Source organism: Sciurus vulgaris (genome assembly GCF_902686455.1).
Source record: "Sciurus vulgaris genome assembly, chromosome: 1".
Classification (NCBI taxonomy): Eukaryota; Metazoa; Chordata; class Mammalia; order Rodentia; family Sciuridae; genus Sciurus; species Sciurus vulgaris.
The window spans coordinates 166,097,730-166,112,954 of NC_136461.1; the positions used below are offsets into that span (position 1 = coordinate 166,097,730).

A 15,225-nucleotide genomic window follows, 5' to 3' on the forward strand; every position below is an offset into this window, starting at 1 on the left:
CCTTTCAAGGACAGATGCCAAGGTGAGCAGTATTGCCGGTTTCTCAGCAACCTGAAAGGATTTGTGAATGATTGTGAAAGATTTGCACCACCTCGCCGCTGCACTGAGGGGCTGTTCTGAAAACAGCAACGTACAGCTTGGGAAATTCATGTCACATCCTGTACCCCTGGGTAAGAAGTGGTGAAATGCACACACACTCCACCAGCAGCAGCAGCAGGAAAGCCCTGCGGCGAAGCTATCTGACAGGCAGACACTGCTGGGGAGGCATGGTCAGCATCCTCCTCCCCAGCTCCAGTGAGAGGCTCGCCTCCACCTCTAAGCTAGAGCTCCCACGTCTTTATATTCTAGGCTTTTCCTTGCCAAGCAGAAAGGTCTACACTGGCCTTACCTCTGGGGCTGCTTTCTTGCAAGTACGGCGGGGCGGTGGGAGTGACATTTCCAGAATGGGATGCTGACAGCAGAGGCGAGCGTTCGTCCACCCCATCCGCAGCCATGACTGCAGCAGCTGCGGGGCTGAAGGGAGGCTGAGCCCGGGTTGCGGCTTCAGTGGAGGTGGCGGCTAGCGCTGCTGCCGCTGCTGCCGCCTCCGGGAGGGCCCGGGATGTGTCACAAGGCAGGAGGCGGGGGGAGGGGAGGGTGCGGGACGGAGAGGCGGGGGAAGGGAAGCACGCCGGGAGGCTGCTGGGGGAGGGGAGGGGAGGCAGAAAGAAAGAGTCCGGGAGAGGAGGAGGAGGGGAAGAAGTGGAGAATCAGGAGCTCAGCCAGCCTGAGAAAAAGGAGCAAATTAGAACTGATTGGGAAATGCGGGAAAAGAGAGGGGCCAAGTAACCAGGCGGAGGGTAAATAGGATTGGGGGATGACAAGTCTTTTTCTCCAGGGAAAAGGTGGATAAAGAGCAGCTTGAAAGGGGCTAAGAGAAAAGGCCTATGACTTGATTACAGGAGAACTGGAGCAAACACAGATATCAAGTTTAGCTCCTCTAGGGAGGAGGAGGAACTGACTCTGCTGTCAAACTTTGCAGCAATTATATAAAGCTTATTGCTAAGGTTATCAATTTCTTCTTGAGGGGTTCTTCCTTTGTTAGGAGATAATTGTTCTACTTCAGTTGTCTAAGAGAAAGCAGATTTTTTGCATGAGTGTTGGCATTCCCTACTTCCTTTGGCGATTGTTTCTAACAACGAGTGTTGGCATTACCCATTTGGCACTCTATCAATTAACAGTACCTTATTAAAGTTATGCATATGTGTTGTCTTTTCACAAATTTCATCTTACAAAACAGGTTGCCATTTTAGTTTTGTTTTTGTACTATATTGTTCCGGATATGTGTACAATAACGAGATCTATGCAAATAAAACCAGTTTTTAAAGATAATGTTTTAAAATAATCTTTTGCTCATCAAAAAGTTGGGGAAAAAAAGCTCCTCATAGTTTTTACCTTGTTTTCTAATTTTTTTTCCTTTCTTTTTAAGCCCCACCCCCACCTCACCCCAGCCTTTGAGTTGTTTTTCCTATTATTCTAAAATGGTTTATATAAATGCAAAAACAAAACGAAGCTTTGAACATGCCGAATAAAAATGTAATAGAAAAACAGTTCTGCAATGATTCTTTTAAGCCACTCAAGAAATATGTATTATTTGCTTACTGGGTCTACATAGATATCTGGCCCATGGTCTCAGTCCTCAAGATACCTGACAGGTACTACAGTTGAAAATCAAAAATGAGGCTGGTAGTCTTAGCTATAGATTTCAATTGGCATGAGGAGAAACAGACTTTAGACACTTGAAACTACTTCTCATATTACATTAAAAAGGGTCCTCATTTTACTCTCTGAAGACATACTATTTATTCCAGAAATTCCATTTAGACACCAGCTGTAAATCCTATGAGAAAAATTAAAGAATGGTGTTTTCTCTTATGCAGCATCTTTTGTGGGATAGTAGCATAAAGATACAAGGATCCCCATATGATGTAGCTCAAGGGCACGTATAGGTCTCTGAAACCTAGTAAGTGAAGGAGCCAGAGGTAGCACTCCCTCCAGTCATGTCTGTAATTTACAACATGAACAGCAACATTTTTACAGTTGCAGACTACAGGCTATTGAATTAAATTATAAGAATCAACAGATTGCTTTGGGTGGGTGTCCCCAAAGATCTCTATTTAAAAGTTTAGTTCCTAGGGAGGCATTGGGAGTTGGGCCTTCATGGGAAATCTGTAGGACATTGAGGACAGACCCTGAACGGCAGTGTGGGATTCCAGTCTCTCAGTCTCTCTCTATGTTTCCTGGACCATGATGTGACCTCCTGCCATTGCCACCTGTGGCCTTCATCAAAAGCTAAACCCAGGGGCAATCCAATCTTCGATTTGAATCTGCAAACCATAAGCTAAATGAACTTCTCTTTATAAGTTAATTGCCTCAGGTATTTGGCTATCATGATGTGAAGGTGACTAATACAATCTAGTAGTCTATCATGTCACTCATTGTACTCCACTGTAACAGAATATTTGTCTTTGCATTACCCCATCTAACCTTCCCTCCCAACTGACTTTATGAGGTCAAAAACTATATGTATCTTATTCATCATGATGTCTACAGTATGTAGCATAATGCCTAGCACATTATTGCCAAATAAACAAACTAATGAGTGAGTGAACAAATTTCCCAGAGTCCCAGAATCTTATTAAAATTCCTTGGCATGAAAAAGTTTAAGAGCATTTCAAGCAGGGTTTTTGTTTTCTTTTTTTTAGAGAAAGAGTCTCATGTTGTTCAGGCTGGCACCCTGAGTTCTTAGGCTTAAGGGATCATCCTGCCTCAGCCTCAGGTGCACACCACCATGCCCAGTTCATTTCATGACTTTTTGATGAAGAAGACAGTGTTGCCATTTGACTCGAAACATTTTTATTGTTCCATGTTTTGTTGTTCTACACCTGTTTCTCTTGCCCAGATAATGATCTGTATATTTTTTCCCCTTCTTTCTATAGCTTCTCTATCCATACTAGAACTCATCCCAAGCTTATAGCAGGTACTCTGACACTATAAAATGTAGTGGATATACTAAGGTTATATTTTCAATCATGGCAAGTTCCACAAAAAGTAAAAACAAAACAAAATTTAAAAAGTTTTATTAAATTCATTCTAATTTAAATTCTAGCTTAAAACCATAATACTATGGTTTATGGCTACTAGATACACAATAGATAACGTGAAAGCAACTAAAGGTGGAAAAGTGTGATAGAAGTGACCTTGATTGAGAACCAAGACCTAGACATTAGGGGGTTCTTTGGCTTCCACCATCACGCACATTTGGGCCACATTTGGGACACTTCAGTGGTTCTTGGATGTCCTTTTGTCTATTTAAGGAAGTCTCCAAGTCACTGCCCTGAATTTCTCACAGGTGTTCAGGAGGGTATTGCATCCATCCTTGATTTGAATTTTATCCTAAGCCTGTTCTTACATTGAGAATCTGTTACTACATGAAAGATGTTTTGGACCCTCTATATTTTCTCTAAATTTGATTATAAACTGAAAGCTTCTTTAGTTCACCTTTGTGGAAGGCAAAACAATGCCTCCACAAAGATATCCACAATCTAATCCCAGAATCTGTGAATATTTTATTTTGCATACAAAAGGGATTTTTCAGGTATGATTATAGTGTTCAGACCTGTGGATGAGAAATTTATCCTGGATGATCCACATAGACCAAACCTTATCAGATGAGTCTTTAAAAGCTGAGAACCCATTCCCAGCTGTGAACCCCCAGAGATTCACAAAAGGATAGATTTGAAGTGTGAGGGGGACTAAACTTACTATTGCTGGCTTAGAAGATGGAGGAAAGGGACCAATGAATATAAGTATCCTCCACAAACTGGAAATGGCCTTCAGCTGATAGCAGCAAGAACATGTGAGTTTCATCCTACAACCACAAAGAACTCAATTTTGCAAATAATCTGAAAGAGCAAGAAAACAGACCTTCCCCTAGAGCCCTGCTAACATGATGATTTTACCAAGTGAGAGCCATATTTGACTTCTGATGCGCAGAACTAATGAATGTGCATTGTTTAAGCTGCTAAATTTGTGGTAAGTTTTTGTGGCATCAGTAGAAAATGCAACCTTTCTGTTACAATACCTTATTAAACACAGCTAAAAGAAGCAAGTTATCACTTTTTATAAAATTCTCCATGGAAATTAATTTACTAAAATCAGCAAGTTCATCAGTACATTTTCTGCCACAGAAACCCTTAACTGGACCATCTGTTTTCTAGCCTTCAGTATCATTTCCTTCTGGCTCTTCGAACTTCACTATCTCCTCTCCTTGCCTTCTAGCACTGGCCTGATAGCTGTCCATAAAGACAATGCCATTTATTTTAGATTTTTTTAGAGCAATACCAGTTTCTGTTACATTTATCTATTAGTTTGTCCTTTCAGTACTAATTTCTGTTAAATTATCTGTTGCTTGGTACTTTCAGTACCACATTCTGTTTATGGATTGCTTTGTAAGAATCCATTATCCTAATACTTAGTGGATTAAAAAAACAATGTATTTTTATTCTCAATTATGAGGGCTGACCAGGTAGTTTTTTTGCCAAGTCTTGCCTGCAGAGACTCTCTTAGGCAGACTGTTCAGCCAGTGGATCAGCTGGGGCCTGGACTCAGCTGAGAAGGCTAGTTGGCTAAACCTCTCTTCAAATGTATTTGCATCCTGGGCTTCTTCATTGCATGGCAGTCTCAGGATAGGGTCCCTGGAGTGCAAAAACAGAGGCTGCAGGTCTCATAAGTCCAAAGTTTGGAATATGCCCAAGGTTACATTTGCCACTTTGTCTTGGGCAAAGTAAGTCATAGGGCCAGTTCATATTCAAGCAGCAGAAAGATAAATTCAGTCTCTTGATGGAAGGTGTGACAATGCCACATGTAGAGAGGTATGGTACAGAGAGGTATGATTCATTAGGGGATTGCATAGTGAACTATTATAGATGCAAATGACATTTCATGCAAAGAAAGCATAGAGAAAGAAAAAGGGGAGTTACTCATGGGACACCATGGTTTGAGGAAGAAGTTTAATATAAACTTTTAAAGTTCATCTGAGAAGTGTATGTTTAGAAATATCTGTGCAATATAAAGTATATGTTCTTCTAAAGGTTATATCTGCTTCCCTGTCAAAATGCAGCTTCTGGGGCTGGGATTATGACTGAGTGGCAGAGCACTTGCCTGGCATGTGTGAGGCATTGAGTTTGAGTCTCAGCACTGCATATAAATAAATAAAATAAAGGTCCATTGACAACTAAAAAAATTTTTTTTTTAAATTGCAGCTTCTACTTTATAATCCTGACATTTCTTTTTCTTATGTGATGGAGGGAATTTCGTCTCTGTAAAGTTTAAATATAAATTTATATTTGAATCTACTACCTCTGAGTAGTAGAGTTAAGTTAGCTTAAACACTCTACATGCTATTTGTCTAATTAGTCTATAAAACAGAGATAACATACCTCCTTCTTGAGGTGTTTATGACTACTCAGTAAGGAAATATATGGAATGTACCACCAGTGCATAACACATAGATTTGCATGAACTTTTTTAAACCACATTCTCTTTTTAATTCTATTTAAAGTAAAATCAGGGGGATAAGCATCATTAAAGCAGAACACAGTGAACTTGAATATGTTTATATTTTTAGCTTATTAATGTATTTATACCTACCGTACAGCTATATGGTGGGATCTCAGTGGGCAGCCTCCATGATTAATGCAAAACTCTAGTTTGTCATAGCAGGCCTAAGTGGTTATATTCAACGTGAAGATTCCTTGGTCTTTCAGAAATACCTATTAAGAAGTCTTGAAGGACATTGTCAAGTCTAAGGAATCAGAATTCTAGATTTCACAGGAATCTAGCTTTCACAAAAAAGGTGAGCTATGCCCCTTCATTATATTCATGCCTTGGAAAGGCAAGAAATCTGTTCTTACATTAGGGAAACTGCCCGGGGGAATAGCTTTACCCTTAGCCCCAAAGGATTCCATCTACTTTTCCAGCACACAGTTACAATCCTAAGAATAAAGTCATGTCAGGAGTCAAAAAGGGTGCAACATTTTGCAGAAATAGTAAGAAGGTTCAAAAACTAAACTGCAGTCACAGAAATCCCAGGAAGGAGGACAGAGAGCTAGAGATAGACCACAGCCTGGAGCAGCAGCAAAGTATCCTAGGAAGTGATTCAAGAAGGCTAAGGTAAAGGTGTGAAGTGAACCAGTGGCTATTAGAAGAAATCCATTACCTCAAGACTTATGGGAAAAGGCAAGGCTACATGATTACCTCTCACTTAAGCAATTTTTCCCAGAGGGATACTGGATTTCTGTTGGCACTAATGTTGCAGGAAATTGCTGGATAGTTCAAGTTTCTGGTCTTGCTGGTCCAGAGTTCAGTGCTTTGTTGTTTTGCCAGTCCCTCAAAGTCCCATATGCATGCTAGGTTGGAATTATTTTTTCTCTGTTCTGTTTTTGTGATAATTTTTAACCATGTTCACATCACTTAAAAATAGTTGTCATTCTATTTGACATGCGTATGTGAACAAAGACTACTTGTTTCCATCTTAGCATTGAAGGTAGCACACACGTGTAGCTGGTGCTTAATAAATTTTTCTTTAATTAATTAGTCCTAGCTTGCAGCTTCTTCTATCAGTTTTATCAGCAAAATGGGGTAGCTGCCCTATGTCTCACAGGATGTTAATAAGAGTAAAATAAGATTTAAAACTCTTTAAGAACTCCCCAACATGAGGGTATGTGGTGGGGTCGGGGCGGAGTGGAGGCAGGGAGGGAGGGAGGGAGAGAGAGGGAGAGAAAGGAGTGCAATGAAAAAGTAGAATGCAAAGTTACATAGAAGATATATAAATGGAAGTTGCACAGCTAAGGTCTAAAGATGAGGACCAAGAATAAGTACCCTTTACTAAATGTAGAACTGGCTTTTAGATAAACACAATTATTCTAATACTTAAAAGCAGCAGAATGAGAAAAAAGGAAAAAGGGGAATTATTGGGGTCACAATTTGCCTGTTTAAAAGGTACTGCTGTGACTTTCTCCTGTCCTCCTCCTAAAAGCCAGGTGAGAAAGACTCTGAGGGAGTCATTTGCAAAGTCTAGGAGTATTTGGGAAAAAGGAAAACTAGCTTCTCATTTTCTAGTTGTACATCAAGTTAGGATGCAGGTTATGGGTGTCCTCTTAAAGGTTATGATCTTCTCAAAGTTTATGTGAATAAGGAAAAAGTGAAAAATGATGGCTGGGTAATCAGAGAGGCCTGTGGGGTAGCTCAGCTATTATTTCTGCTTTGCTGAGAACACGTGAATTTCCAGCAGGCCAAGTGAGTAACAAAAATACAGTTGGGCTCATGCCAGCATGCTGATACCACCCAGCTAACCACTGGGTGAAGAATAATCAGTAACAAGAGTCCATTGTGGGGCATGGTGGCACATGCCTGTAATCCCAGCGACTTGGGAGGCTGAGGCAGAAGGATCTTAAGTTCTTGCCAGCCACAGTGGCTTAGCAACTTTTTTTAGAATAAAAAATAAAAAGGGCTGGAAATGTAGTTTGGTGGTAGACCACCCCTGGGTTCAATCCCCAGTACTGCAAAACAAAACAACAGAAATTCCATGGAGTATACCAGTAAATGTAGACCTGAAGAGAGCTGGGAGAGTTGAAGCAGGACTCTTGAAAGAACTCAAAATTGGGTTTCCTCTAGAAGTTAAGTATGTGAGTTCCTGCCATCAAGAGGGCATTATCCATAGCCGATATTGGTCAAGAATTAGTGTCAAATAGCAAAAGAAAGGTTGTCATAGTGCCCAGTGAATTCTTTTAACTCCTTCTGGAGTTTCCCCACTGGAAAAGCTAGAATTTAGAAGAAGACTGAAGAAGCTCAGAATCAGAGGCAAAATGTACTCATGTTCTCAAGGTAGGAAATGAGAGAAGAAAAAGATTATATCTCTTTCTGACTTCAGATCTCTCCAGTCACAAGGCTTGCAGGTGATCAAATCAGAAATCTTTAATTTGATTAAGAAATTGGATGTTTAGGACTAGGGGATTTTTTTTTTTTTTTTTTTTTTTTTTTTTTTTTTTTGGCACCGGGCATTGAACTCTGGGGCACTCAACCACTGAGCCACATCTGGCCTCCGGAGCTGCTGGGATCACAGACATGGGCCACTGCAGGTCTACCACCAGGCAGGTCTAGGGGATTTTTAATCATCAAAATCGACCAGGAATTAGAGTTTTCCCAAGATACAATGATGTTATAAACTATTTGCTACAGAAGGCAAGGGGGATTTTAAAATGGTTCTGTTAGGGCAATATTTGGAGAAAACTATAAACAGATCTAACTTGTACCTTGAAAAAAAGTTTTGAAAATAAACTATGGAGATAGATATGTAAGTAGGAGGGTAGGTAGGAATACACATGACATGCTCTCCTTGATTCAGACATTTTTGACTAATAAATATAAATATTTGGAACTAAATGCTGGGGCTACAAAAAAGAAGCAATATTGAGAGAAACTATTCCTTCTTATGAAGGCAGTAAATACCAATGCAAGAAGAGACTAGGAAGATTGCCTGTATACATTGAAAATAAGACCATTAGTTATGTCACCCTTGTAACAATTCATTTTGGTCAAAATCACTTTTGACTGTGTATGAGGAAAATACTTCAGCATGGTAACTTCATGGCATCTTAATTTATAGAGAACCTAAACTCCTAGATTTGGTATGTAATTAAGTACTACAGCTGCTGCCTTGAAAGGTGTCAATCAGGTAGTTTCACTATCCCAAACAAATTTCTCTGAGAAATATATGTGTGTTTGTATGTTTAAGTGTTCAAAGAGTTTTTAAGAAGTAATCTGATTCTTTATTGAAGGTTTTAGCCTTCTGAATAGTGTGTTCTTTCTACTAACAAAGTGTGATTTTGATGTAATATTTTTACCACTTAAGTCTCTGTGCTAATGTTTCCAAACTAATGGTCTCAACTAGAATAGCTTTACATTTGGTTATTAATTTAACTCAGTATATTCTTAGGATCTTTAGAAACATTTGGAAATTAAGCTCAGACAATTGGAAATTAGTTGAGGTGGTACAAAATACTCTTTTCCTGTTTAATAAAAAAAGTAAATACACTGAATTGTGTCTCCCCACTTCCACCCAAAATTCATATGTTGAGCCTAATCTCTGATGTGAATGTATTTGGAGACAGGTCATTTAGAAGGTTATTAGATCAGTGAGTCATAATCAGTGTCCTTATGAGAAGAGAGGACAGTTTGTTCATTCAGTCCTTCTATAAGCATGCCTTCAGGAAATGTCACATAAGGACACTATGAGAAGGTGGCCACCTACAAGTCAGGAAGCAAGTCCTGACCAGCCAGCAACCAAACCCTGCTGGATCATGATCTTGAACTTCCAGCCACTGAAACTGTGAGACAATTTCTATTGTTTAATCTATGTAGTCTGTGATATTTTGCTATGGCAGCACAAGCAGAATAAAATAAATTACTTTGTGCTTGTGTGTGTGTGTGTGTGTGTGTGTGTGTGTGTATTTTACCAGGAATTGAACCCAGGGGTGCTCTACCATTGAGCTACGCTTCCAGCCCTTCTTGCATTTTTATTTTGTGACAGGGTCTTGCTAAGTTGCCTAGGGCTATTCTTGAGCTTGAGATCCTCTTGCCTCAGCCTCCCAACTGGCTAAAATTATTTAAAATTTTTTTTAGATTTTGATAGACCTTTATTTTATTCATTTTTTTATGTAGTGCTGAGAATCAAACCCAGTGCCTCATACATGCTAGGCAAGTGCTCTACCACTGAGCCACAACTCCAGCTTCTAAAATTACTTTTTTAAAAAGCCTTTTGGTCCTTGAAGACATACATATATACCTACATGTGTACACATGTCATAGAGAAACTGAGACCATAAAAGCCGTTGATAAATGTCCAAACACATCTTATTAGAAGAAACTTCCTTTTCCTATGACTTCAGAAGCCAATTGGGTAAGAAAAATAACTGCTACCTCTTTTAAAATTGGAATTTCTAGCACTTCCTTATGTGAGATATAGAACATCTGGTTTTACTTTTTGTTTTTTGATTCTATCTTGTCTGACCCTTACGTACATTATTTTTCAAATTAATTTTATCCTTACTGATCCTGAATATTACTTAACATTTTTATATATCATTAATATTGGCAATTTATTCCACTGGGGGAGTTTGTCTTTTTGTTGTAACTTAAAATTTTTAATTATAATTCTCTTTTTAAATTGTTTAGTCAATAAAAACATTATTTTCTTGGGAACCACAATAAACTACATTTTCCAGCCATCATTGGTAGAATCATTGATAGGGGTAGTATCTCTGGATTCTGTCCAGTGGAAGGTCAGGATCCTCTATGCTCTTTCCTTCTCCAAGCTAGGTAGCAGCAGTTGACCCTCAATGAGATGGAACACACTGGTCGAAAATGACATAAATGGGAAGGATCTTGGGACATTAAGTTACCTACTTATGGAGAACTGCCCACTAAGAACAGTGATTTTGAAGTGTTTGGTGAACAAGAAATACTTTATGTGTTAAGCCACTGAAATTTGGGGGGATTTATCAGTTACAGCAGGAAGTGGGTTACCTTACTAATAAATATGTAGAGAGTTATAAAGAATTTATCTTCATATATTCACTGCTGTGTGGAGAAATGTAAGATGTTATTCTCTGACTGCACAGTGACCCAGGGCCTTCCTGGTATTGAGACTGATCTACTCTTCTGAATTCCTTCCTTAAGTTAATAATTCCAAGAACAAGACATATTGGACCCAAATCTCTCTCTCACTCCTTTTCTGAAAGATTGCAACACCTGCCTTACAAAAGCTCATCAAACTTGCAGTTTCCGTAACATATAAAACCCTGTTGTGGCTGGGGTTGTGGCTCAGGGGTAGAGCACTTGCCTGGCACACGTGAGGCACTGGGTTTGATCTCAGCACCACATAAAAAAAATAATTAATAAAATGAAGTTATAAAAATACATTTTAAAAAACTTTTCAGTTTTTCAGAAAATCTCCCTTTGAATATTCTCCCCATTGCATAGCCTGAATCTTGGAAAACTTGGAAGTTATACTCCTATAATAAAAAGGCAAATATTTTCCTAGTTTATTGTTTGTCTCTTAATTTTGACTGTCAGAAATACTTTCCAAGCCTAATTTTACACTATGTTTAATTATTGTAAGGAATGAAGTTGATTTTCAACAATTCTGTTTCTTATTTGAATCCTTGCTACTCTTTGTGTTATGAATTCTGTGATCTAATGTATTCTGCCTCATCACTCTGTTTCCAAATTCTCAGGTTTCTGTATAATCTCACTTCTTTTCTACCTTTTACTCCATGTGTACTCCCCATCAGATGTTAAGGGCATTAATGGCAGTAACAATGACATGTCTCACAGGAACTTAATTCTGTATTTCTTCCAGTTGCCATGATTCAGTAGTAATTCCACATAGTCCTCCACTCCCCAGCCCCCATATTGGGGACTGAACCCAGAAGCATTTTACCACTGAGCTACATTATTTTTGAGACAGGTTGTCACTAAATTGCCCAGGTTGGCCTTGAACTTGGGATCATCCTGCCTCAGCATCCTAACTGCTAGGATTGTAGGTGTGCACCATTGCATCCAGTTACTAATTCTATTTTTGAGTGTTTTTATAGAACACTACCACTGACATCAACTACATAGATATGAGGTAGTGCACCACAGAGTTGTATATAAAGGAAAAATGGGTGTGTCATCATAGGTTTTTAAAAAGTTCACAAATTATAAAGCCCCCGTCAGAATGAATCAAACACCATTACCCTTTGTAAATGTATGATTACACAAATGGTATGCCTTTACTTCATGTACAAATAGAAACATGTATCCCATTTGTTTACAATAAAAATAAATTTAAAAAAAAAGTCGTTGTCTAAAAATTTTTAAGTCATTTAAATATCCCAAATAAGTTGTGCAGTTCTCATCAATATTAATCATATCTGTGATGTGACTTAAATTGTTTTCTTGTCAAATATAGAAATTTTATAAATTAAATGCATTTAATTTTTAAAAAAAGCCCCTGTGCTCCTAATCAACTCATGTATAGCACTGACTGCCATGCATTATTTTCAATTCAATTGCAAATGCAAACCTAAATATTTTATGCCTCTTTCATGCCTATCCATCATATACAGGTGTTCCTTAAAAGTTTAATCTCCTTTCCTTTTCTTATATCCTATTGTCTTTTGTAGGGTGATTTCTCATAGCCTCAGAGTAATCACCTTCAAATCAAACTTTAACTAGAATTTCCAATCTTGATATCTCTTCTGGCTCTGGACTTAATTTGTAAATATTTGTCTGTCTGACCTGTACATACATGACACCGTCACAAAACCTATTAACCATATTACAAACAAAACTCATTTTCTCCTCTCCATGGAACACTATTTTCAGTATAAGCTGTCTGAAAAAATAAGCTCTTCTCCTTGTCAAACAAATTAGGAATTATATCACTTTACTTTCACAACAATCTTTTGAACAGGTGCTGTAGGATGGATGAAAGGAAGGATTATGAGGAAGACAGAAATTAGTCCTGGAATCATATTTGGTTCTGATACTTACCACGACTTAAGTCAATTACTGCTCTGAGCTTCGTTTTCATAGTCAGTAGATGAAGAACAGGTTTTTTTTTTTTTTTTTTAAATATTTTGTTTTAGGTGCAGGTGGACACAATACCCTTATTTTAATATTATGTGGTACTGAGTGAGAATGAAACCCAGGGCCTCACGCATGCTAGGCTAGATCTCTACCACTGAGCCACAAGCCCAGCCCGAAGTATGATCTTATTATTGTTTTACTTCAAAGTGTGGAACTGTGAAGCATGTTGACAGCATTAGCAACACACAAGTTTGTAACAAGAATCTCAGAATTAACCCTAATGAAATGAATCAATATATCTGCATCTTAAGGTAATACTCAGCAACTGGTTGGCACATTCAAGTTTAAAAACCACTGGTTTAGTCCATGCTACTAATACAACTGTGGTATCACCTTTAGAGATCATCAATGGAGAATTTAAAAAGCTTCACTTATATCTCACTAGCACTACTGTTCCAATTATTGCCAATACTTCTATTTATTCACGTCACCAATCAGATGATTAATTCATGTCTTTGGCTACTTTTACAGTTAGATTTTTTATTTTTCCAGAAAACTAGGAAATATCAGGATTAAGTCTACCCAAAAGTTAATAACTGGAATATTTGGAAAATGTGACCCAATCTTTGATTTGAATACTGGAATAATTTAGAATTTAAGAATGGAATCTCTTCTGCAATACTAGTACTTAAGCAAAACTGTTTCTAGATTTTAATACCAAAAGTGATTAACAATTATCGAGTATCCGTATCATAAGATACATTGTGCTAAGGGAGAAATCTTTAGATACTTGGTTAGTATTTCATAATTTAATACCATAACGTTATTGACCCGGCATACCACGCTTCTTATGTTTGCAGGCAATGCTGATGCATAAAAGATTGACCTGAAATGTATATATTCTATTTTTGTCCATAACTCCATGACAAATTATCTTATATCAACTACTGTATGACAGGGTAACTTTTGTTTTTCTCAATCCAGCATATTAAACAAACAAGGCTTTTTCCATCCTTCCCACCAGTGCTTTGAAATTTCTCTTCTTACACTATCACTATTAACATAAGGAAAAACTTGTGAGTTTTTGTTTTTACCCTCTATAATTAAACATTGGGGAAATAAAACTGCCATTTTCCAATTTTTGTCAGATTAACAAGTACAGTCTTTATTGTACATATCCTTTCCACAATGACAAAGCCTTTGTATTTCTTAGCTTAACAAAGCGTTTTTATCCACAATACTACATGGCAAAAATAAAACAGTATTTATTTGACCAATACATCTGAGTATTTGGCAAGCCTTTTGGCAGCTTAAAACTATAAAGTTAAAAAATTTACATGCTGCTTACAAATCTATTTTTTGTATTAAACTTTATTACCCTACATGCACCAACTGAAACGCAATGCTCTTTAGTTTTAATGCTTACCATTAATTCTTTAATACAATTGCCTCCCTACTTATATTAACTCACATTCTCTATTGGCTGCAGTAAATCAGCAAGATTTTCAGAGAAGGTTCTTAGTTGGTAAGATTTTCTTAACCTCTGCATAACTATCTTCCAATTGCCTGCGAACAGAAAAAATAACTTGGCAGGGTATATGTGACTCTGTTCAAAATGATTTACCCTTAAAACTTTGTAGATACTGTTCCATGGTCTTCCGGCATTTAGAGTTGCAAAAGAAAAAAGCCTAAAGGCAGACTGAATTTTGCCGCTTTATCGGTAACCTGATTTCTGCCTGAATACATGTAAAAGTTTTTCTTTATCCTTGAAAATTTATAAAGTCACCAGAATATGTCTAGGCGTTGTTTCCTTTTCATTAAAATTTAAAGGAACCCTGTGAGCTTTTTCCATTTGCAGACCTAGTTTGTTCTTCAACTCTGGAAAAATGTCCTCAGTTAGTTAGTTAGTTAATTATTTCAGCTTCATTTGCTTTGTCTTGTTTCAGGTATTTCTATTATGCGTAGACTGCATCTGGGGACCACCCTCCTAATTCTCTTTTTCTCCTCTTATCTTGATTTCATCTCCCTTTTTCTCTACATCCTCTTGTTTGGCATTTACATCAGTAGTCTCATTTGGTGGCCAATCCGGCTTACACATTTTTGTTAACTCGAACTCCCTGAAACCTTCCAAGTGCTCTGACATTACTTTCTTCATCACTAAGCACAGGTCTTTAATCTCCTCTATTATTCGACGCTTAATACTTTCCATATCTTGTACTTCCACCGGTATCACCGGTATATCCGCTTCAAGAGGAGGCATTTTCTCCGATTTGGTCTGTTCTTCTGAACTGCGGTATTACGACCTTGAAAAAAATAAATCGAACTTAATCCTCTATCGTAAAATCGACGTAGCCCCAAAATTCCCATTAATAATAATCCACAGTTTTACCGAAATGTGTTATTTTTCTTACCTTTCCAACAGCTCTTCTGAGCAAAGGAGGTCAAAAATTAACGAAGTTCGAAACCGACGAAGCTCTTTCCGAGCACCACACAAAACTGAATAACATCCAAAATGGCTCCCGTTACGTCATCTCCCCGCGCCTCCGCGAG

General features: G+C 38.0%; 1 protein-coding gene and 1 long non-coding RNA gene across 2 annotated transcripts in view; both read right to left on the minus strand.

The window, feature by feature from the left end:
• PIP4P2 (phosphatidylinositol-4,5-bisphosphate 4-phosphatase 2) overlaps positions 1-677 on the minus strand; it is a 49,531-nt gene extending 48,854 nt beyond the window's left edge. Inside the window, 1 exon segment of the mRNA XM_079145240.1 lies at positions 389-677. Within this exon segment, the coding sequence (XP_079001366.1) occupies positions 389-494 (106 nt within the window). The 5' untranslated portion in view covers positions 495-677.
• A 14,264-nt stretch (positions 678-14,941) lies between these two features.
• Positions 14,942-15,215, minus strand: LOC306639806. Its single transcript, XR_013757698.1, has 2 exons — positions 15,087-15,215; positions 14,942-14,978 (listed from the first exon to the last, which is right to left on the minus strand). It is a non-coding gene; the product is annotated as an uncharacterized lncRNA (long non-coding RNA).
• Between the last annotated feature and the right edge of the window lie 10 nt (positions 15,216-15,225).